This window comes from Propithecus coquereli, unplaced genomic scaffold (assembly GCF_000956105.1).
Source record: "Propithecus coquereli isolate 6110/MARCELLA unplaced genomic scaffold, Pcoq_1.0 Scaffold235, whole genome shotgun sequence".
In the NCBI taxonomy this organism is placed as follows: domain Eukaryota; kingdom Metazoa; phylum Chordata; class Mammalia; order Primates; family Indriidae; genus Propithecus; species Propithecus coquereli.
In genome coordinates this window covers 3,880,653-3,904,355 of record NW_012147897.1, presented here as the reverse complement: position 1 = coordinate 3,904,355, position 23,703 = coordinate 3,880,653, and the positions used below count along the sequence as shown (strand labels likewise).

General features: G+C 36.0%; 1 protein-coding gene across 1 annotated transcript in view; it reads left to right on the top strand.

Annotated features, from left to right (window-relative positions):
• The window catches only part of C2CD3 (C2 calcium-dependent domain containing 3), a 136,321-nt gene that overhangs the window by 2,180 nt on the left and 110,438 nt on the right, over nucleotides 1-23,703 (top strand). The window contains exons 2-5 of the mRNA XM_012645685.1: nucleotides 142-411; nucleotides 5,942-6,099; nucleotides 20,163-20,374; nucleotides 21,006-21,253. Coding sequence (XP_012501139.1) covers nucleotides 142-411; nucleotides 5,942-6,099; nucleotides 20,163-20,374; nucleotides 21,006-21,253 — 888 coding nt within the window. The remainder of the gene's footprint in view (nucleotides 1-141; nucleotides 412-5,941; nucleotides 6,100-20,162; nucleotides 20,375-21,005; nucleotides 21,254-23,703) is intronic.

The following is a 23,703-nucleotide window of genomic DNA, read 5'->3' as shown; positions in this document are numbered from 1 at the left end:
TCATGTATTAGAATAGGTAGAATCAGCCTTTTTTCTAGACTAGAGACTAAAGTGTTTTGTTTGTTTTCATTCAAAAAGCAGATTATATGTTTTCTATACTTAGTCTAAATTTTGACTTAATGTTCTTGGATTCCTCCGCAGGTTTGAGTGACATTTCTCCATCTACAAGCCTGCCACCTTTGGTTGAAGGCCAGCTACGCTGCTTTCTAAAACTTACTGTTAATAAAGTTATATGGAAGATTGCAAAGCCTCCAACTTGTGTACTTATCCGAGTGAGATGGTGGGGAGAAACATCAGATGGAACCCTCTTTTGTCCCAGGGATGCATTGCAGACTGAACCAAAAGCTGTGAGAACAACTACACGTTATGCTATTCGCTGTGGTCCAAAGCAATTTACCTCTTATCTAACAGGTATGTGTTTGTCTTATCATTTCACCTGCAAACCTAAAGCATGTGGTTATATTGTCAGCAGTAGGTGTTATTGTGTACCTAGCATCTATGGGCATTGTTAATTATTGAGGAGTCAAAGAGGTTTTATGATAGAAGTTTTATTTATATATTTATTGAATGTATACTGTGTGCTAGCAGTTGATACATATTACTTATAATCCTTACAATAACCCTGCAAGATAGGTATTTTCTCTGTTTTATAGACAATGAAACTTAGGTTGAGAGAGATGAAATGAATACTTTCTAAGTCACATAGCTGATAAATGGCAGAACTAGGATTTGAACCCACTTTTGTCTAACACCAAAACTCATGCTCTTTTTACTGCACCGTGCTTCTTTAGGTAATAACTGTAGTCCCAATTCTGGGGCTTACATTATGCTTGAGGAAGAAAGATATAGATGTAAAATCTACTAATAGTATACGATAATACAGGCTAAATGCTAAATCAGTGGTTTGGTGAATTAGTATTACAGGTGTTCAAGGAAGGAAAGGATCTATCTGTAGGGAACCAGAAGCCAAAACGCATTCATTTCTGTATAAGAAAAGTATTCTAAAATGTACTGTGTTATTTCTTTATTCAGGTGAAGTTTCACATAAACACATTTTTGAATGGTGGGGTTATTTATCAAGTCAATCTGGTTCAAGTCAATAAAAATTGAGCATTTATCACATAAACATTGTTGGGCTACAAATATTGGTGAAAGATTAACTTGTCTTTTAGTAACTTACATGCTCTCAAGAAAAAATTTTTGGGGCCAGGCACGGTGGCTCACGCCTGTAATCCTAGCTCTCTGGGAGGCTGAGACGGGCGGATCATTTGAGCTCAGGAGTTCGAAACCAGCCTGAGCAAGAGCGAGACCCTGTCTCTACTAAAAATAGAAAGAAATTAATCGGACAACTAAAAATATATAGAAAAAACTAGCTGGGCATGGTGGCACATGCCTGTAGTCCCAGCTACTCGGGAGGCTGAGGCAGGAGGATCGCTTGAGCCCAGGAGTTTGAGGTTGCTGTGAGCTAGGATGATGCCATGGCACTCTAGCCCGGGCAAGACAGTGAGACTCTGTCTCAAAAAAAAAAAAAAAAGAAAAAAAGAAAAAATTTTGAAACATCAAAATGTAAAGAACAAATGTTATAATTCAATCATTCAAAAAATATGTATTGAACACTTAGCATATGCTGGACATTGTTATAGGCACTGTGGGGATTACAGAAATAAATCAAAAAAATTTATCAGAATGGTATCTAATTCTAACTAACTTCACAAAGAAGTTTAGTTATAAATAATAGGTTGAAAGCAATAAGTGCAATTAAAGGATACCCATAAGTATTCTTGGTACTATAATCCTAAAACTTGAATCCTGAGGTAGTATTTTTATATAATTTAACAAATGAGTGATTAGAAATTCAATAAGAGAAGATATCTATTAATATGATAATTAACAGGTCAGATATTTATTTAAGCATCCTGTGGTATGCATTGGACTTGGCATCTGAATATTTAGGTTGGTGTTACCAACTGTGGGAATTTGGGATACTCCCTTCCCATTTCTCACCTCTGTTTCCTTATCTGTAAAATGGGATCAAATAGCTGCCCTTTCACCTTCTAGGTGTTTTCACAAAGAAACAACCTGGTCGAATGGATTGAAGTCTAGACAGTATAGAGTTTAAACTGTGGCTTTAGGAGTGGATTGTTATATGATGCTGAGAGGTTCCTTAAGATCTTGGGACCTCAGTTTCCTATTAGTTAAATGGGAAAAATAGCACTTTTATTGTGAAAATTAAATGGAAAAAAAAGTTTGTAAAGTGATTGGTCCAGTATCTGACACATTATAGGTACAACTCTTATAAAAATATTAAGACTCAGGTACTGTGTACAGATATTTGAGATGTAGTCCCTGCCCAAATGGAACTTAAAGATTAGTTGAAGAAAACAAAACTGACATACATGAAACAGTAGTGAGCAATGCCAAATAGTATGTAATTAAATATCTGATTACTTGGTACATGTAGTAAGTATCATATGAATACTCTAGGAATGTAGTCGCCAATCCCCAGGCCAAGGACCAGACTGATAACTAGCAGTCTGTGGCCTCAGCCACACAGCAGGAGGTGAGCTGAGGGCAGCTTCATCTGTATTTACAGCTGTTCCCCATCACTTGCATCACCACATAAGCTCTGCCTCCTGTCAGATCAGCAGCAGCATTAGATGCTCATAGGAGCATGAACCCCACTGTAAACTGCACATGCAAGGGAATCTAGGTTGCATACTCCTTGCGAGAATCTAATGCCTGATGATCTGAGATGGAGCTGAAGCAGTGATGGAGAGTGGCTGCAAATACAGATTATCATTAGCAGAGAGGGTTGACTGCACAATAAATGTAATGCTCTTGAATCATCCCAAAACCACCCCTCTGTCCCCCGTGGAAACATTCTTCCATGAAATGGGTCCCTGGTGCCAAAAAGGTTGAGGACTGCTGCTCCAAGAAGTTAATGAGGGCTAATGTTATCGTAAATTATTAGGAAACCAGCATCCTACTTCTGCTCTGCACTCTTGCTGCTTGACTTTGAGCAAGCCATTTCATCTTCCTAGGCTTTCGTTTTCCCATCAATAAATTGAACACCAAATGTGCCAGCACTCAAATTTCATGATTCTAGTTAGGAAAGAAGCCATGGAAAGGGTAGGATTTGAATAGGAGACAGATAAGGTGAACCTTGTAAGTGACGGCCCAGCTGTGGATATGAGCCTGATATGTTTTTTAGAAAAAGAAGAGAGAAGAGATCAAATATTAGTTCACAAGAGTATGTTCTCTAACTGAAAAGTTGACAGAGGTGTGGCTATTTCTTAAGATGTTTGGTGGGCATTCGTGTTATTTTTATTCTTTTATGTACTCTTTTGTATGCATATTTCACTTAAAGTAAAATGCAAAAAGTAAACTGAGTATGTTGTCACATACTAGCATGAAACATGAATAGGTCCAGGTTGGAAAGAGGGGTAGTAAAACAGATTATGTGAATTCCTTAGATAAAAATAACATATAGGGAAATAAGAGGAAATGTATAGCATTTTACAGGTTTTAAAATACTTCCAAGTTCATCATCTTATTTGATGTTTAGTAAGAACCTGAGAGTGAGACTGTCTCAAAAAAAAAAGAACCTGTAAAGTAGGTAAGGTGGTTGTGTTTTAGTAATTTCTTTATCTCTGTTGCATCTTATTCTGAAGAGAAGTTAAGGTAATTGCACAAAAATGTTACGTACAGATTTTTTTTTTTTTTTTTTTAGACAGAGTCTCACTGTGTTGCTCAGGCTAGAGTGCCGTGGCGTCAGCCTAGCTCACAGCAACTTCAAACTCCTGGGCTCAAGCGATCCTCCTGCCTCAGCCTCCCGAGTAGCAGGGACTACAGGCATGCGCCACTATGCCCGGCTAATTTTTTCTATATATATTTTTAGTTGTCCAATTAATTTCTTTCTATTTTTAGTAGAGACGGGGTCTCGCTCTTGCTCAGGCTGGTTTCGAACTCCTGAGCTCAAACAATCCGCCCGCCTCGGCCTCCCAGAGAGCTAGGATTACAGGCGTGAGCCACCATGCCCGGCCCAGATTTTTTTAATTAATGAGTAAATCTTTACATTTTAAATCTTTAAAACTTTGTGTTTATGGAAAGTTAAAATACAGTAGGAGGAATAAGATGAAGCCTCTGGGAAGTGTTAGAATGCATGCTGCGAGGCACACGTTTGCAATGGGAATTATCCGCATTTTCTGGGTGATGAATTTGAGGTTCAAAGGGTTCAAAGTGGCTAGCCCAGGGTCACCCTAACACCAGACCTAAATTTAGGGAGGCTCTTGACTCCAAGATCATTAATATTTCTACTATGCTATTATGCCTCAGGAAATAGAGTGGTTATAGGATTCTGAGATATGCCTCATACTTTCTTCTTACATCTTTCTTCCCTTACCCCTTATTCCTTAGCAGGAAATAGTGGCCTTGAAAATGTTCGGCGCATGGGGGAGGATTAGAGTAGAAACTGAGGAAAATATGATACTTCATGTGAGCCACACCATTTGATTTTTGCCTCTCTTTAATCAGATAGGATTCAGTTAGTAGGAATATCAAAAACAATGCGGGTGGGAATAGTGCTGGACAGTAGGGATTCTAATTCCACAGCAAGTGAAGTAAAAAGTTAGAAGTCTTTTAGGAATTAAGCCTTTTGTCCTAGAAGCAGTCAATAATGAAGCAGCATGGTATACTTTATAATTTGATAGAGCTGAGTTTTAGCCCACATCTGTCAATGTAAAGCTGGGTAAACTTAGGATATTACATGACCTCACTGAGCCTGTTTTATCCCCAGATGGAGACAGAAACACCTGTATTATAGAGTTGTTAAGAGAATTAATGACATGGAAGAGCCTGGCTGTTAGTAAATAGCCAAAAAGGGTTGGTCCATTTCCTTTATTTTACATGTGTTCATCATTTTGTAGTCTACAAAGCACTTTTATATTTGTTAGCTCATGCGATTTTCAGATAACCCCAGTGAGTAGGTAAGTCAGGAACTATGACATGTTTAAATAATTTGCCTAAAGTCCTATAAGAACCATTCAGCACACTGTACTACATTTTCTACTTGCAGTACCTCTAATTCCTCACACAACAGTGATGTAGATGCCTATTTTACAGACAGTTCTGACTTACAGAGAAATATCTTGTGACTACTAGAGCCAGGGCACAATCACAGGTCTTCTAATTATATGTCCTACATGCTTTTCATTATAGTATTGAACAAATGGTAAAAATGAACCATTTTCTCAACTTTGATAAGAAAATATTCAGAAATTATGCTGTCCTGAAATGATCTTAGATTCCATATGCATACATTATATTTCTCCTGCTATGAATTTCTCCTGCCCTGACCATGAAAGTATTAGGTCTAAGTGACTAGTTGAAGAATATAGTTAAGGACTTTATTTCCATTCCTCTTATTTCCAAGTGCTCTCTGTAGCTCAGTGCTCCAGGTATAACCCAGGAGTAAGCAATTAGATACTCCTGGGAGGCAGAGACCAACCCTTGCAGTTGTGCAAGAGCAGCCTTTTGTCCAATTCAAAACTAGAAATGGTGAGAATGAAAGAACTGAGATTTGTTGCTTTTATGTTTCAAAACCAATGCCTGAGTTCTTGTCAAACACATTTAACAATACTTTTAAAGGTATTTTTCTTATTCAATACTTGATATGCTAAATATTTTTATTTAGTGTAATTTTTTTCCCTCAGTGTGAGGTATTTGTTATTCTTCTCTAAACCTTTATTGTTCTTTTGATCTTGAGTTCACACTCCCTTGCCCCTGGAATGGTATGGTAAGTGACGGGTTTATATGAAATTAAAATAATTTTTTTAAGTAAAAAAAAAATTTTAATGCATACCCCTCTGCCTACTTCCAAAAAAATACAAATAAAAGTAAACGAAAAATAGAATCTGAGTATGTTGTAACTGTTTCTGATTAGATATGGCTGTGCTGGTGCTGGAGGTAATCACCAAACTTGATCATCTTCCGGTTGGTAGAGTTCAGATCGGTGGATTAGCTCAGCTTTCTCCAACCCATCAAATCAATGGACTTTTTACCATTGTTTCACCAACATCTAAGAAACTTGGAGAACTCCAGGTAAAAATAATTTAATTCTTTGCTGCTTAGAATAAAACTTTTTGGGCAGAAATAGTTGAGTCTGTTTGTAGAATGTAGACTATGACTCCCATATATCGTGGTAGGAATTACCTACCTCATACCTTTGCTCAAGTTTTTACCTAGAGACCTTTGTTTCCCACTTATCCAAATCCAGTTTGTGCTTTGCTGCACATCTCCAGATCCAAGAGTCTTTCACACCTCCTACTGTACTCATTCTTTCTATACTCTTTATTAAATTCATAAACGCATTAACTACACAATCATTCTTCGATTATAATCCTACATAGTCTCCAGAATTGCTTATTAGTAGGCTGCCTTTAATTCCTTTTCCCTTTAGTTTCTAGATTCCGTAAGTGGCAAGCCTTTTGTATTCTACTTTCTTTGTTTTTCCCACAACTCCTAATATAGTGCTGAGCAGTAATTGCTTGTTTGACTGATCTAAGTGGTGTCTTTGATCCAACTAAGTAAAAGAACTTAGTACTTTATTTATCTAATTTTTATACGATATATTAAATTTTAAAATAGTGATACTTCATGTTGATGACTTTATGGTGAAGTGAGTCTGATTTACTCGTGCTTTTCTGATGATGGTATAAATTTGTGTAAAGCCTGCAAGATAGTTTGGCATTATGCTTCAGTAGCCACATAAATTAACATACATCATTTACATTAGTAATTCTACCCCTGGGAAACTTAAGTACATACCATAAAAAAGGAGGAAGCTGTATGCTTAAGTCGTTACGGAAATATAATTTTAATATTGGGAAAATGAAAACAATTTATTCAACAATATTAAAATTGCAGTCTATTTATGGAATATTTTGTATCCATAAAAGATAAAGTTACATAGTTATGATTGTGTAGCAGCTGGAAAAATGATTTTGGATTGATTCAAATGATACCTATATACATATAATCAATAACTGGGAAAAAACAAGGAAAATTTAAAACAGTGGGAATATAGGATTCTGGGTAGGGTTTTTTCTCTTTTTTTTTTTTAATTTAAGTATAATTCACATTATATTGGTTGTACAACCATCACTACTATCTAATTTCAGAACATTTCAGCACCCCAAAAAGAAACATTGTACCTATTAGCAGCCACTCCCCATTTCCCACTTCCCAATCCTCTGACAACAACTAATCTACTTTCTTTCTATCTCTATGTATTTGCTATTCTAGACATTTCTTATAATGGAGTAATATATTTGGGCCTTTGTGACTGGCTTTTTTCATTTAACATGGTGTTTCTAAGGTTCATTAATGTTGTAGCATGTATCAGAACTGCATTCCTTTTTATGGGTGGGTAATGCTCAATTATATGGATATATCTCATTTTTCAGTTGATAGACATTTGGATTGTTTTGACCTTTTGACTATTATGAATAATACTGCAATGAGCATTCATATACAAGTTCTTTTATGAACATATGTTTTCAGTTCTCTGGGCCATATGGCAATTCTGTGTTTTTCTTTTTGAGGAACTGCCAGACTGTTTTCCAAAGAGGCTACACCATTTTTTGTTCATATTTAAATGTTAATTGGTATAACAATATTTGTATATTTTTTATTTAAAGTTGTTGGATTTGTTAGAGAATTGTTTGTAGTAGAGCAGTGGATAGCTGTGTGAAATTTTGAATGATTAAGGAATGCAGAAATAAGTAGTGATTACAATGAAGCAGCAGAAGCAACAATTAAAGATTTGTTTCCCAGATAAATGACAGTGAAGAGAGGGAGAGACATTGTGATATAATGGAAAGTACACTAGACTTGGACTTCAAGAAATTGGCTACAAAAACAATTCTGTTTATTGCTTATAGTTGCTGAGCTGCAATATACTATTTTGTAAAATGATAATAAAACGTTGCAAGGATTATATGAGATGAAAAAAATAATGGAAACAACATGATGCTAGGCATGTAACAATGACATCAAATTTACTTGAATGTGAGACAAAACAATATTGATAGTGGGTAACAGAAATGGGAAATTTGTTCACATTGTTTTACAACAGAGGTTGGCAGACTTTTCCCTGAAGAGAACTAGATCAGAATGAATTCTTATCATAAGTGCTGATAGAGTTACCTTTGGAAAGGAGGAATTATAACTAGGAGGGAAAAGAGAAACATTTTCAGGTGGAATAGGGCAAAGTTGAAGGTATTCATGCTGATAACTCTTTTTAATCAATATTTATTATATGCCCACCTCCATATTATGCATTATGCATTTTATTTCATTTGAACTTTTTTGCTTTTATTAAATAGATATGCAAAAGATTATATGTATGAAGTGTAAAGATAATCATATAGTAAACACCTATTAGCCCCTCAACTAGGTTATGAAATATTGATAGAATAAATGGAAGAAGCCAGTTTTATTGATTCATCCACATTCCTTTGTGTATCAGTAGTTACCTTTTGCTGAGTTGTGTCCCATTACATGGGTATTCCACAGTTTTTCAAATCTGTTTTCTTCTGGTTGGTGAACATTTTGGTTTTTTTCAACTTTTTGCCTTTTACAAATAAAGCAGCTCTTTGTATGGACAAGTGTTTTTGTTTCTCTTGGGAAACTATCCAAGCCTGAGTCATATGATAAGTGGTGGTTAAGAAACTGCCACACTGTTTTCAAGTGCTTATACAATTTTGTATTCCCATCAGCACAGCAGTATATAAATATTGTAGTTACTCCACATCCTCACCAGCACTTGGTATGGTCTTTTTTTTTTTTTTTTGGAGACAGAGTCTCATTCTGTCACCCAGGCTAAAATGCAGGGAGTCATCAGAGCTCACTGCAACCTCCAGCTCCTGGGCTTGAGCAATCCTCCTGCCTCAGCCTCCAGGGGAGCTGGGACTACAGATGCATGCTACCACACCCAGCTGGTAGAGACAGGGTCTCACCCTTGCTCAGCCTGGTCTTGAACTCCTGACCATAAGCAATCCTCCTGCCTCAGCCTCCCAGAGTACTAGAATTACTGGCATGAGCCACCACACCCAGCTGGTATGGTCAGTCTTTTTAATTAGTGTCATTCTAGTGAGTATATGCTGATACATATTAATAACTGAGGTTTTAGTTTGAATTTCCTGATGATTAACATGTTAAGTATTTTTTCATGGGTTTTTGGCCATTCTTGTATCTTCTTCAGGATTTCACAGACTGCAGGCCCCAAGCCAAATATGGCTCAGTATCTATATTTGTAGATAATTTTATTAGAACACAGCCATACCTATTCGTTTATATATAATCTATGGTGGCTTTCATGGTATAACAGCAGAGTTGAATAATTATGACAGAGACCATATGGCATGCAAAGCCTAAAATATTAAGTCTCGAGTCCCTTCATAGGAAAAGTATACCAACTCTAATCTACTTTTGTGAAATGTTTGTTCAAGTCTTTTGCCCATTTTAAAAATGTTTATCTTCGAGTTTTGAGAACTTTTTTATATTTGGGCTATATGTAGTTTCATTCACTCATTGATTCATTTATATTCCCAGCCTGTGGTTTGTGTTTTTTTATTTTCTTGATGGTGTCTTTTGAAGAGCAGAAGTTTTTCTTTTAATGAAATCAAGTTTATCAATTTTACCTTTTATAGGTAAAAGGTAATGTTTTATGTTTATGTTTTTGTGTTCTAGCTAAGAAATCTTTCCCTAATCCAAGGTTGCAAAGATTTTTCTCCAGTGTTTTCCTCTAAGATTTTTATAGTTTTAGCTTTTACATTTAGATATAATTCACATCTAGTTAATTTTTGTATATACCTATAGTATGAAATAGGTCAGGATTTATTTTTTCCTGTGATCATATCCACTTGTTCTGTCACCAGTTATTAAAAAGATTATCCTTTCCCACCTTAAATTTTGTTGGAATATTTATACCACATCAATTGATTATGTATGTGTGAGTATGTGTCCAGACTCTTCTATTTCATTGATCTTATATCTGTCCTTAGGATAGTATCACTGTATTACTGCAGCTTTAATTGTAAATCTTAAGAAATCAGATAGTCTGAGCTCTCTAATTTTGTTCTTTTGGAAATTCTCTTGCTATTTTAATTTCTTTGTATTTCCATATAAATGTTAGAATCACCTTGTCAATTTCCACAGCAACTACCTGCTGGGATTTTTGTTGAAACTGCAGAGCGTACCGATGAAATTAGGAGAATTGAGTTCTTAGAAGTATTAAGTCTTACAATATGTGAACATGGTATATTTCTCCATTTATTTAGATCTTTAATTTCTCTCTAAAATCTTCTGTACTTAGATTTCATTCAGGCTTGCATGTATTTTGTTTGATTTATCCTAAAGTATTTATGCTTTTTGTTAACTCCTGAGGATTTTCTATATAGACAATGATGTCAACTGTGAATAAAGCCAGTTTTACTTCTTTTTCAATCTGTATGTCTTTTGTTTTTATTTTCTTGCCTTATTTCACGGACTAATATCTCCAGTATAATCTTGACTAAAGAACAGATATTGTTGCCTTGTTCCTTTTCTTAGGAGGTAAGCATTTGGTTTTTCACTATTAAATATGATGTTAGATACAGGGTTTTCATAGATGCCCTTTATCAGTGAGAAAGGTACCAAGTTTTGGGAAGACTTTACCGAAGTTTTCTGAGAGATTTTATCATGAATGGGTATTGAATTTTATCAAATGTTTTTTTCTGTATATATTAGGATTCATGTACGGGTATTGGATTTTATCAAATGTTTTTTCTGTATATATTAAGATAGTTATTTGGGTTTGTTATTTTGGTCTGTGGAGACTTATTTTATTGGTTCATTTCTGAAAACTAAACCAGACTCTCATTCCTGGGATGGACCCCATGGAATAATGATGTATAAGTCATTTTATGTATTACTGAATGTGATTTAATATTTTATTGAGGATTTTTACATTTTTGTGCAGGAGAGATATTAGTCTGTAGGATCCTTTTGTTGCATTGCCTTTGATTTAGACATCAGGTTAATGCTGGCATCATAAAATGATTTGAGAAGAGTTCCTTCTTCTGTTTATTGGAAGAGTTTGTGTAGAATCAATTAAATGTTTAGTAGAATTTACCAGTAAAGTTAACTGATCCTGGATATTTCTTTGTGGAGAAGGTTCTTAACTACAACTTTTTTTTAAAAATTTATATTTATATTTATATTTTTTAAGAGACGAAGTCTCACTCTGTTGCCCTGGCTGGAGTGCAGTAGTGCAATCATAACTCATTGCAGCCTCGGACTCACGTGCTTGAGTGATCCTCCCACCTCAACCTCCCAAATAGCTGGGACTATAGGTGTGTGCCACCACACCCAGCTAATTTTTCTAATTTTTTTAGAGACCAGGTCTCGCTATGTTGCCCAAGCTGGTCCCTAACTCCTGAGTTCAAGCCATCTTCTTGCCTTAGCCTCTCAGTTGCTGGGATTATGGGTGTGAGCCACCATACCCAGCTAACTACAACTTTAGTTTCTTTAATAGATACAGGGCTATTTAGGCAATGTTTCTTTTTGAGTGAGCTTTAGTATGATTATTTGGTTTTCAAATAGTTTGTTTTATCTAAGTTGTTGAATTTGTTGGCACAGAGTTATTAATAACATTTCTTTTCTCTCCTTTAAATATCTAAAGCATTTATGATAATATCTCCTCTTTCATTTCTGATATTGGTAATTTTTAATCTTCTCTTTTTTTTTCTGAATCAGACTGGATAGAAATTTAACAATTTTATTAATCTTATCAAAGAGCCAGCAAGTGATTTCATAAGACTCCCAAATATCTTAGACTGCTTGATATTTGCAAACCAGTCACTGAGTTTGGTTTTTTCCCCAGTCTTTTTTTTTTTTTTTTTTTTTTTTGGAGACAGAGTCTCACTCTGTTACCCGGGCTAGAGTGCCGTGGCATCAGCCTAGCTCACAGCAACCTCAAACTCCTGGGCTCAAGCTATCCTTCTGCCTCAGCCTCCCAAGTAGCTGGGACTATAGGCATGCGCCACCATTCCCGGCTAATTTTTTATATATTTTTTTAGTTGTCCAGATAATTTCTTTCTATATTTAGTAGAGACGGGATCTCGCTCTTGCTCAGGCTGGTCTCGAACTCCTGACCTTGAGCGATCCACCTGCCTCGGCCTCCCAGGGTGCTAGGATTACAGGCGTGAGCCACCGCACCCGGCCTTCCCCAGTCTTTTTATCCTCTGTATACTTCATTTTTTAGTTTCTATTGCTATGTATTCAAATTCACTAATCTTGTATTGTGTCTAATCTGCTTTTAGTCCCATCAGTCTTATTTTCATTTCAAATATTGTTTTTCTTCTCTCTAAAGGTTACATTTCATTTTTGATGTACATTTTACTTCTCTCTTTAGAATCATATTTTCTTTTACATCCTTGAACATTAGGAGCATCTACGAAAAAGCTATTTTAAAGTCCTGTCTGCTAATTTTATCATCTCTGTCATTTAGGATCTGTTTCTATTGATTAATCATTTCCAGGTTATAGGGCATGTCTTCCTACTTCTAATAATTTTTTATTGCATACTGGACATCGTAAATTTTAGATATTGTATACTTGATTTTTTTTTCCTTTAAAGAATGTTGGACTCAGGCAGTTCAAGAATGCTTCCAAGTACTAAATATATGAATTGCCAGATTGAAAAAGCCTACTGAGGAACTTGTTTGGATCCTGATTCATACATACCAATTATAAAAAAATTAGAAACAGAGAAATCAGAATGTTGACTCAATTTTTGATAGTATTAAATAATTATTAATTTTTAAATGTAATATGGTATTGAATTTATTTTTTTTAATGTGTCCTCATACTATTACTAATATATTTACAGAAGAAATGCTACGGTATCTGGAATTTGCTTCATGATAATCCAGTGACAAAGTAGAGATTAGAGAAGGTATAAATGAAACATGATTAGGCAGATGTGGGTAATTGTTAAAGCTGTATAATAGGTACCTGCAGTCATTATACTATTTTCTTTCTAATTTTGTATATGTTCTAAATTTTACATAATAAAAAGCTTAGAAACATTTTTCTTAATATTAAATTTTTTTATGAAAAGGAAATCATCTTATTAAACTAAACAAATGTTGGCTCATGCCTGTAGTCACAGGTACTCGGGAGACTGAAGCAGGAGGATCACTGGAGCCCAGGAATTCTAGTCCAGCCTGGGCAACATAGCAAGACCCCATCTCTAAAAAGATAAAAAAAAAATTTAAAAAACTAAGCAAACGGAACAAGGCAGTTGCCATTTTGGGAAAAGGTTGTATAAGAAAGGGAAAATAATCAGTGTGTTTAATTGTTTAGCTATAAATGGAATACATGCTCATACTGTAATTTTGGTTAGACCAATAATCAGTGTCTATGGTATTATTATTTTGGCATGTTGGGAGGATGGGGGAAGTAAACAAGATATGGGATGGAGCTAAACTCTTACTTCCACATTAGGAAATCAAAAGATAATGCCTGAAAACTGGAAAAAGGAGTCAAGATATAGACATAAACATAATCACATTATTTGGAGCTATAGAGAGGTAAATAATGTAAGACTGTGGTACAAGAATTAAAAAATGATTGCCTCTAGAGAAAAAAATGGGGTGTATGTGAGGGACTTGTTTTTTTGTAACAGAAACTGTAGAACTGTTTGGCTCTAAATATGCATGTGTTGTATTAATTTAAAAATAACGTTAAGAAAAGAAAACATGCAGTGAATGTTGGAGAGTGAATTTCTGTTATACCACTGCTTTGCTACCCCCAGTATTGAGTTGACTAACCCTTCCTGACAAAAGGGATTAAGTGAAGCCAGAAGGGAACCGACAGACTGAAAGATGAAAAAAGAGAGGTGGCTTTAAGAGTGTTGCTGTGAAGGGGAAGATTGAGTTTAATAAGACTGGGGAGTCCCGAAGGATGGACATATTTGAAACTCGGACTTGGGGGGGGGACCAAGGGCAACGTACGTAACCTAAACATCTGTACCCCCATAATATGTTGAAATAAAAGAAAAAAAAAAGACTGGGGAGTGAGGGGTTTCAAAGAAGAGAGATATAGTTCATTACAAAATCATTACAATGAATTTGATTGAGAGGGGAAGTTTTAATGTATTCCATTATTGGTATAGATCAGATGTCAAAAATAATAAATGAATCAAGCAGGCTGGCTGTAAGAAGATTCAACTGCCCAAAATATATTCAGACTTTTAAAAAATATGAAATATATGCCATTATATAAGCATATAACACAATATATACAGATATACACATATAGGTATATGTGTGCATGTGTGTATATATGTATATATTTATAATTATTTAAAATTTGAAATTGGAAAATAAGAGTACTTGATTATAACTTTTTTGTTTTGAAATCATTCATTTGATTTGGCTAGAAACTTGATACTTCTGTACCATGTCATCAGTACTAAGTATTTTATGTATGACGGGCATTACAGTATTCATTTTTAAACCATTTAATTTGTATTCAGTTTCATAACAGATAATAACCATTCACAAACATGGGTATTTCCATACAAAGGTAGAATTTTGGCAAAATAGTTTTGATAGTTAGGGTACTACTCCTAAGACATTCGTAAAATTTAAGATTTCAAGCATCATATTTAATCCTAAATGTACTTGATTAACCTCTAGATGTTATACTTTCAGTATATATTAAAAAAGGTAAATTGAACAGTGTTACTGTTCATAAAGCTTGGAATAAAAAGTCTTTTGGGGATATCAGTCTTTAGCTCTACAGTTTTAAGAACATATTTCATGGTCTCTACTAAAAAATAGAAAGAAATGATCTGGACAACTAAAAATATATATATAGAAAAAATTAGCCGGGCATGGTGGCACATGCCTGTAGTCCCAGCTACTGGGGAGGCTGAGGCAGGAGGATCGCTTGAGCCCAGGAGTTTGAGGTTGCTGTGAGCTAGGCTGACACCACGGCACTCTAGCCCGGGCGACAGAGCGAGACTCTGTCTCAAAAAAAAAAAAAAAAAAAAAAAAAAGAACATATTTCATGACATCACTTTCATTTCTGGAAATCCTATTTCAGCATGGAAAAAGAAAAGTAGGACAGATCGTTCCTTGCCAATAAGACTTTCCAAAGATACAATAATCAAGGAATGAGTAAATTGAATTACATACTGTGTGGTTCCTTGTGAATGCACTTGCAGATAAGTAATCAGATTGTTTACATAAGCTGTAATATCAGTTAAAATGGCCCTATATTTAACCAGTCTCTGCTGGTGATCTGAGGCTGGGATTTCTCCTTAGACAACGTAAACCAAGAGACCTCTTTTAACTCAAGCTCAAAAATATTCCTTTTGCACCACACCCAGCACCAAGCCACCTAATAGCCATGTAGTAACTCTTAGGAAGTTATTTTTGTCTGTGTTCTCAACTACAAAGAAAAATGCCACAAATTATTTACCATTTTCACTCAACTTGCCTTTTGAGTTTGCATCCATACCACTAACGTGCTGAACAACTATAATTTTAATTTGACTTACATATGCAAATAATATTTATTATACACAAATTCTTCATTCACTAGATATTCTTTTATAGATTTTACCGTTGATAAGTCTTTGATACCTTAAAGCTTTTTATCTTGATATATAACTGCATGTCACAAGAATACCACTCATTTTATTTGCATTAAAAAACAAACCCTGTTTAAATTTTGTATTATACTTTCTGTTTATTCAGTTTTCATTATGCATCTGTTCCACATACTGACCGTAGTTCTTACTATAGTTTATTTCATAATGATATCTTTTGACACAGATGTATTTTGTTTGCATATTTCACCATTTATTTTGACTTGTCAAAACAAAATATAGAGGCAATTCTCTAAATTTATAACATTTTAATTGGGAAGCAAAAATTGCCAATTCGGAACATACAACAGATCAGTTGATCTTCAGCATGTCCAAAGAACAAAGAGAAAGTTGGGAGTTTTATTAGAAAGAAAAACATGTATTATTTTGAAAGAAAGCTCATTGGCACTAGGTTTTGGGAGCTGGCAAGCTCTGATTGGTGAGTGACAGTGGTAGGTAAAACTGGTCTTAGGGTTACAACAGCCTGTTTCAGCAGCCAGGCTTGCAGAAATTACATTCTTGGAGCAATGTTATGTGCCCTGAGTGCTTTTTCTCTGGCCTATCAACTCTGATTTAGCGGGTATGACAAGAATGACCCAATTTGTGTAATCACCTTTCATATTCTCTTCCACAAAGAAATATGCATGCTTTCATTTCTTTTAAAATTCATAAGTCTTTTTTATTCTCTCTTTCATGGACACAAGAAATATTTCACTTTTGTCTTTATTCCATTGTAAGAAAGACAGCAGCCTACAAAACCCACAAACATTAAGGGAATACTATGAACAACTCTACACATATAAATTTGACAACTTAGATGAGATAGAGCAATTCTTCAAAAGCTATAATCTACCAGAGCTCACTCAAGATGAAATAGATAACCTGAATAGATCTATAATTATTTTTTTCATTGAATTTATAGTTTAAAACCTTCTGAAGAAGAAATCTCCAGGCCCAGATCACTTTAATGGCAAATTCTTCCAAACATTTAAAAAAGAAATAACACCAATTTTTCATAGTCTCTTCCAGAAAATAGAAAAGGAGAAAACACTTGACTTATTTTTAGGCCTGCACTACCTTGATAACCAAAACTAAAGGTCAGTACAAGAAAAGAATACTACAGAACAATATCCCTTATTAACCTAGACCTAAAAATTCCCAACAAAATACTAGCAAATTGAGTCCAGCAATATATAAAAAGAACAATACCATGACCAAGGGGGGCTCATCCCGGAAATGCAAGGCTGCTTCAGTATTTGAAAATCAATGTGACAAGCCATATTAACAATGAAATATTACTCAGTCAATAAAAAGGCATGAATTATTGATACACACACCCCATGGAAGAATCTCAGAGGCATTATGCTGAGTGAAAGAAACGTATCTCAAAAGTTTACATACTGTATGATTCCATTTATATGACATTCTTGAAAAGATAGTACTATGAGCAGTGTTTGCTAGGAGTTAGAGGTAAACAGAAGATGTAACTATAAACAGATAGCACAAGGGAGTTTTGGGGATGATGGGAGTGTTCTATATCTTAATTATGGTGGTAGTTACATGCATCTAACATAGTTTAAATTCATAGAACTGTACATTTATAAAAATGTCTATTTTATTGCAGAAAATAAAAATGTGAAAAAATAGCAATCCAGGTGTGACGATAATGATAAACAGCAATTGTCACCCCATCTCAAAAAAAACCCTGACAAAACAGTAGTTCTCACTTGGCCTCACATTGGGACATGCAACTGGAGCATATACCCTGACTAAAGCCACTAGTCCACTCCAGCTAATTTTTGCTACATAGGAATGGGGATCTAACATTGTTAGATCTTCTGATTTTACAAGAGAAGCCAGAAGTCTACATTTTTGTAAGAAACGTGATTTTTAAAGCATTGTTAAATAATTTAAATTTCTTAAAATGCTGTGTTGATCAGCATAAGTCTGAAAATGAGACTTACCGATTGCTCTCTTTGATACTGACAGATGTTATAGATGTAGTAGATAACTGTAGGCAACTTAGTGTTAAAGAGATCTTGAATCATTGTCAGAAGATTGATGAGCGTCCTTATGGTTTATGTTATGGATGTGAGAAGTGTGTGATATATTCATGGTATGTGTGGATGGTGTGGGCTTCAGAAGAGGGGTAATATATTTAAGTGATAGAGTGATGGTCTGGAGATAGCACCAGAAAGGAATAAGTCGACTTTGCTTATCATGGAAAGTGAAAGTAGTTACCATTGTAGAAGACTTTGGGGAAATGGGGACATTTTAAGAAAGAAATGTTCAGTTAAAATGGTATGGTGGTTTATATAAAACAGAAATTCTGCAGGACTCAATGAAGGGATTGGCAGAGGAATGAGCATAAGGGTGAACTGTGATTGGGGAAGGGAATGACTGAGGTAGACAGGAATGAAGATGTGGAAGCTAAATGCAGGAGTATATTGGGCACATTCTGGGAAGCAAGGGGGTTAGGAGTGGAGGTCCCCTGGACTGATAGGAATTGATGGAGCAGTCTTCAGCTCTGTACCTCCAAAGTTTGACTAATGCTTTTCCCTCAGCCTGTAATGTTCTACCTCAGCACCCATTGGCTTTGTCTGTCTCATTCATATTTAAGATTCTAAGCTCAGACATTTGTATTTCACTTCTGGAAACCATCCCTGCACTCCTTCCTCACCTCTTCCCCACCCTCCAACCCCTCTTTAGTGTTCCATCAGTACTCAGTACACATCCTTATCTTAGAAGTCACAATTTTATATTAAAATTACTTTTTCTTAAGTTCCCCTACATGATACTATGATCCTCTGGGTCAGGGTTCATGTTTTAGTCATTTCTTTGCCTCAGACAGGTAGCACAGAGCTGATATCAACAAATATTTATTTAACTGAACAGAGAAGTTAGGCCAGCCCTGTGTTTTGATTACAAGATGGGTGTGGCAGGGTCCTGGATTTTCTCTGACTCTTTCTTCAAGGGCCTATAGGCCTGAGTTATTTTGTTACTGGTTCTGCTTAGGGCAAAAGCAAAATTCAGGGGGCCACTTAGGGGGTTATTATTAAGGCCAGGAACACAGCCTTTATTCCCAGTGCCTCCTTTGTTTCTGGAGTGCAGTGGCAGTCTTGGCAAGTGATGAATGGTAAGAGAACACTTCCTGACATTTATATTTGGGCAACCAGGATTTTATGTGATGCTACTACAGTGATCACTACACAGAGTATTCATCCCACTGCGTATCTGTCATTTGTCTTTGTAGAAAGATCTTGATGATAAATAGATTTGAAGGACTTTATGTTACCTGATTCATGGACAGAATTCTCCTCATCAAGACCCAGGCATGTTTTATTGAGTTTGTGCCTTGGCAGTTTCTCTGCACAAAATATTCCATTGACCTTCCCAGAGACATCTTAAAACATCTAACTGCAATTTTTCATTTTTGTGTCAGGCCATTCATCACTATTTGATTGTCTTTGGCTGCCTAAACAATTGCTTCTGCTTTCTCTCTCTTTGAAACTGAACTTTTAATACTGTTCTTTTTTTCTGAAATATGTTCTTCAATTTTTTCTGGGTTTGCTTTAGGCTCTATTTTATTTTTTAATTCCTCTAGTAGGCTTTTCTCCATTAGGCTTTTTAGAGGACCATAGAGCCTTTTTATAGAGAACTTGAACTCACAGGAATGAGAAGATAAGGAAACTTAAAGTGATTACTTTTTCATCTTTGTTGTCCTCCCTCCTTACCCTGCTTCATCTCCAGCATAGAACTAGGGCCTTATTTTTCCCAAGCAACTAACAATAATGCAGAAGGTGCTATGTCATTCTTTTATTCATTAGACCATTAGGCATTATTAAGCATATTAGACTTGTGTGCTATGTGTACAGGTACTATGCTAATTAGTCCATAGAAAAATGAAGAAGACAGTTCATGCCTTCAAGGAATTCATAATCTAATCAGGATGAGAAATAAACTAAAAGTCACAAATACCTTGTCTAAATCTTTGCTTTTTTTTTTATCTTCAAATTAGGATAAAATACTTTCCTGACAGGGTTATATCATCACAGGAGCTTCTCTGTATGAGAAACTTAGCACAGCTCCTGGCCTGTAGTAAAGTGTTCAGTAAATGATGGTTAGACTGATGGATAGATACAGAGTAAACAGAAACATGAAGGCGGCAGTGGACAGGGCATCTTTACCTGGACATAAAGAAGTAATGCTGGAAGAAATTGTATGTACAAAGGCATAAAGCAAAGAAATATAAGGTACGTTTAGAGAACCCTACTTAATTGGTCTATCTGGGACCAAGGGATGAAAGAGGGAAACATAGTGAGAGATGAGGCTCTGAGGTAGAGAGGAATGAAGGCATAATCCTATAAGGAATGGGGGACATTAATTTATATTAAGCAGGGGAGTCTTAAAATTAGTTAATCAATGCTACAGAAAATTTCTGATATATTACATGTCTCTTTTAGGTCTCACTTGCCCTGGAGCCCCTGTCAGAAACTTACAACAGCTACAGTCCTCTTCCTACCACTGACATGATGGAAAATGTGCAGGGATTCAGAGAGAATACTGAACCCAGCAATACCCATTTTCTAGTTCCATCAAGGCCTCACAGGATGCCTACCGTCAAAATTGATGGAAAAGAGTTAGCAGCCAACAATAGTAGGTCAAGCACTCCAAGGTAATTACCATACCTAGTCCCAGTCAATCTGTCAGCTAACTCCCACTGTACTCACGATTTCTGTCTTTCATTTGTGGTTGAATAAAAGACTAATGGCAGAGAGAGGCAGAGTCACTCATTCAGCAGATAAATATGGTCCTGGTTTGATACCAGATGCTGGGCATAGAAATTAATAAGACACAATTTCTTTTTTCAAGGAGTACTCACAATCTGGTGGAGAGGCCAATGTACAAATAAGTAAGACTGAATGACATGCAGATGCCATGATAGATGTTCATGAGGGAAAAGAGGGAAAGGGAATTATTTTGTGAAACAGAATGGAATAAGAGGAACAGATTTTTGTTTTAAGCAATTCTTTATGAAGCATTTGCTTTGTGTTAGGCTCTGTGCTGAGCTCTTTATTTTATTGTCTCATTTAAGCTACAATCCCACAACAGTAGGTAAAGCATCTATTATTTCTATCATTCGGGAGATGAAAAACAGATTTACAAAGTTGCATTGCAAATAAGTCACCTCTTTCAAAGTCCAAACTACATTGCTATAAACCACTGATCCACTTTCTGTCTCTGACAAAGTAGAATGTTACCATAATGGATTATATACTGCTGACGTTCTCCTTTTTTTAAAACAGGGGAAAGGACCACATGTACTTTGCAGAGAATTCTGATATGATAAAGGACTCTTTCTTTGGACTACAGCACCATCTTAAATCAGGACAGAGTTTAGAGTCTGTAACTCTGAAAGGCAAAGCTCCACAGAAGCAAATGTTCCTTCTCAACAGTTCTGAGCTACAGCCTCAAATTAGAACAGTTGCCAAGAGTCATAGTGACTCATGTATTCTTTCTTCAAACAAACCCCCTACCAAGGACCTTCTTTCAGGTATGTATATATTTGTGAACTTAGTGGATCTAAGCTGTATTTATTGGGATTGATCTGCTTGTTAGCCAACCTACAAAGAGAACCAAGACTTCTGTTTTACTTACATAGCCAAATAAAAGTAAGCAGTCTTGCTAGAGTCCAGAATCTCTTACCATTTAAAGACAGCCCTATTAAACTACCAAATAACTTCTAAATAATTACTAGGTGCTTATAATTGTAGGTTTGGGGAAGGATCCATTTAAAAGGAACTTGGATGTTTTAATTGGGCTCACTTAAAGAAAAAAAAAAAAGACAAACTTAGATATGAAGGGAAAGCTTTATGATAGAAAAATACTAGTTATTTTTTTCTTGAATAATTCAAGTTAGGGAAGATTTTTGTCTTATCAGCATTTATTTATACCATTGTACAGAGGCTAGTACCAAATCTATTTCACATTCTCAACTATTCTGAACTATTAGTCTCAGTGGGAACATTCAGTGCACAACAACTGCTGATCTTAATCTTAGGAATTAAATAGGACTTATGGCCAAACAGAAGTAGAAAGGAGACAGTTCACCCATGTAAGGGCTTACACTGAAATAAAAGCAAATAGGAACAGAATTAGTAGATTCCTCATGGTAGGGAGTGGCATAATAAAAACAGTTGACTTACATTACACTGTAATGGTCAACTATATATCTCTGTGACATGAAGAGTATGACAGGAATTTGTCTTCATCCCCACAGGTAAAATTTCCAAAGTGGAATATCTGTAGTGTTAATAGAAAAGTCCCCCCCTCTTTTTTTTGAGACAGAGTCTTGCTCTGTTGCCCTGGGTAGAGTGCAGTGGCATCAGCCTAGCTCACGGCAACCTCAAACTCGAGGGCTCAAGCGATCCTCCGGCTTCAGCCTCCAAAGTAGCTGGGACTACAGGCACACGCCACCATGCCCAGCTAATTTTTTCTGTTTTTAGTAGAGACTGCTAACTTTTTTGGCTGATTTTTTCTGTTTATAGTAGAGACAGGGTCTTGCCCTTACTCAGGCTGGTCTCAAACTCCTGAGCTTGAGCAATCCTCCCTCCTCTGCCTCCCAGAGTGCTAGGATTACAGGCGTGAGCCACCATGCCTGGCCCAAAAAGTCTTTTTTTTTTTTTTAATGTTTTTTTTAATCCATCCATTTTTCTGGGATAGAAAAGGCTTTTAAATAACTATTTGGATACATAATTTACATTAATAAGGACATTTTTTTAAATGAATAAAAACGTTCCATTTATATTTTTCAACTGAAATGTGTTAGGATTCCTTATTTTTAAAAATGTAATCCCAAGATTATATTTATTACTTTTAGTCTTTAATGTAAAGACTATCTTAACAAGAAAGAAAATAGTCCCATTGTACTCAGCACTTGTCAGCTCACAGCTAGAATATTTTGTGTAGACCTGGGCACCAGATTTTGAGAAGGATATTTGTTCATTCATTAAGTATTTATTTATTCAGCACCTACCAAATGTCTGGCACTCTTTTAGGTGTCAGGGGTACAGCAGTTTAAAAACAACAGAAAAAAGAGAGGCTGAGGGTGGTGGCTCACACCTGTAATCTTAGCACTTTTGGGAGGCTGAGGCAGGAGGATCACTTGAGGCCAGGAGTTCTAGACCAGCCCGGGCAAAATAGCAAGACTTTGTCACTACAAAAAATTTAAAAATTAGCCAGGGGTGGTGGCATGCATCTTAGTCCTAGCTACTCAGGAGGCTGAGTTAAGAGGATCGACTGAGCCCAGGAGTTCCAGGGCTGCAGCATGAGACCCCGACTCCAAAAAAAAAAAGACACAAATTCCTGCGTTACAGATTATGTATTTTAGATGGAAAGACAAATGATAAACTAGAGTAACTATGTGGTGTTAGATGGAGAAAACTGAAGCAAGGAAGATGAAAGGAGGGGATATTAATTCTACATAGGTTGGCAACAGAAAGCCTCATTAAGAAGGTAACATTAAAGATCTAAAGGAGATGAGTTCCTTCTAAGGAAAGTAGCGAGGCTGGTAAAAGGACCACCAAGAGATAGCTTGGTGAAAACAGCTGCCACTTATTGAGCACTAATTACGTGCTAGCTACTATGCCAAGTGCTTTATACATACAATCTTACAAAAATCACCTGCGGTAGGGTTTGTTGTTTCCATTTTCAAATGAAGACATAAGCTCAGAGTTAGGGGAGCTCCTGCCCTGTCAAAGGGGGCAGCTCCTCCTCTACTCCAGTTCATTATTGTGGTAGACTCTAAGGCAAAGTTCTCTGCTTCATTCCTATTATAGGTTCATTGTTTATCTAGGCCTGTTTTGTTTTGTTTTTTCTTTTTCTTTTCTTTTCTTTTTTTTTTGGTGAGACAGAGTCTCACTCTGTTGCCCGGGCTAGAGTGCCGTGGTGTCAGCCTAGCTCACAGCAACCTCAGACTCCTGGGCTCAAGCGATCCTCCTGACT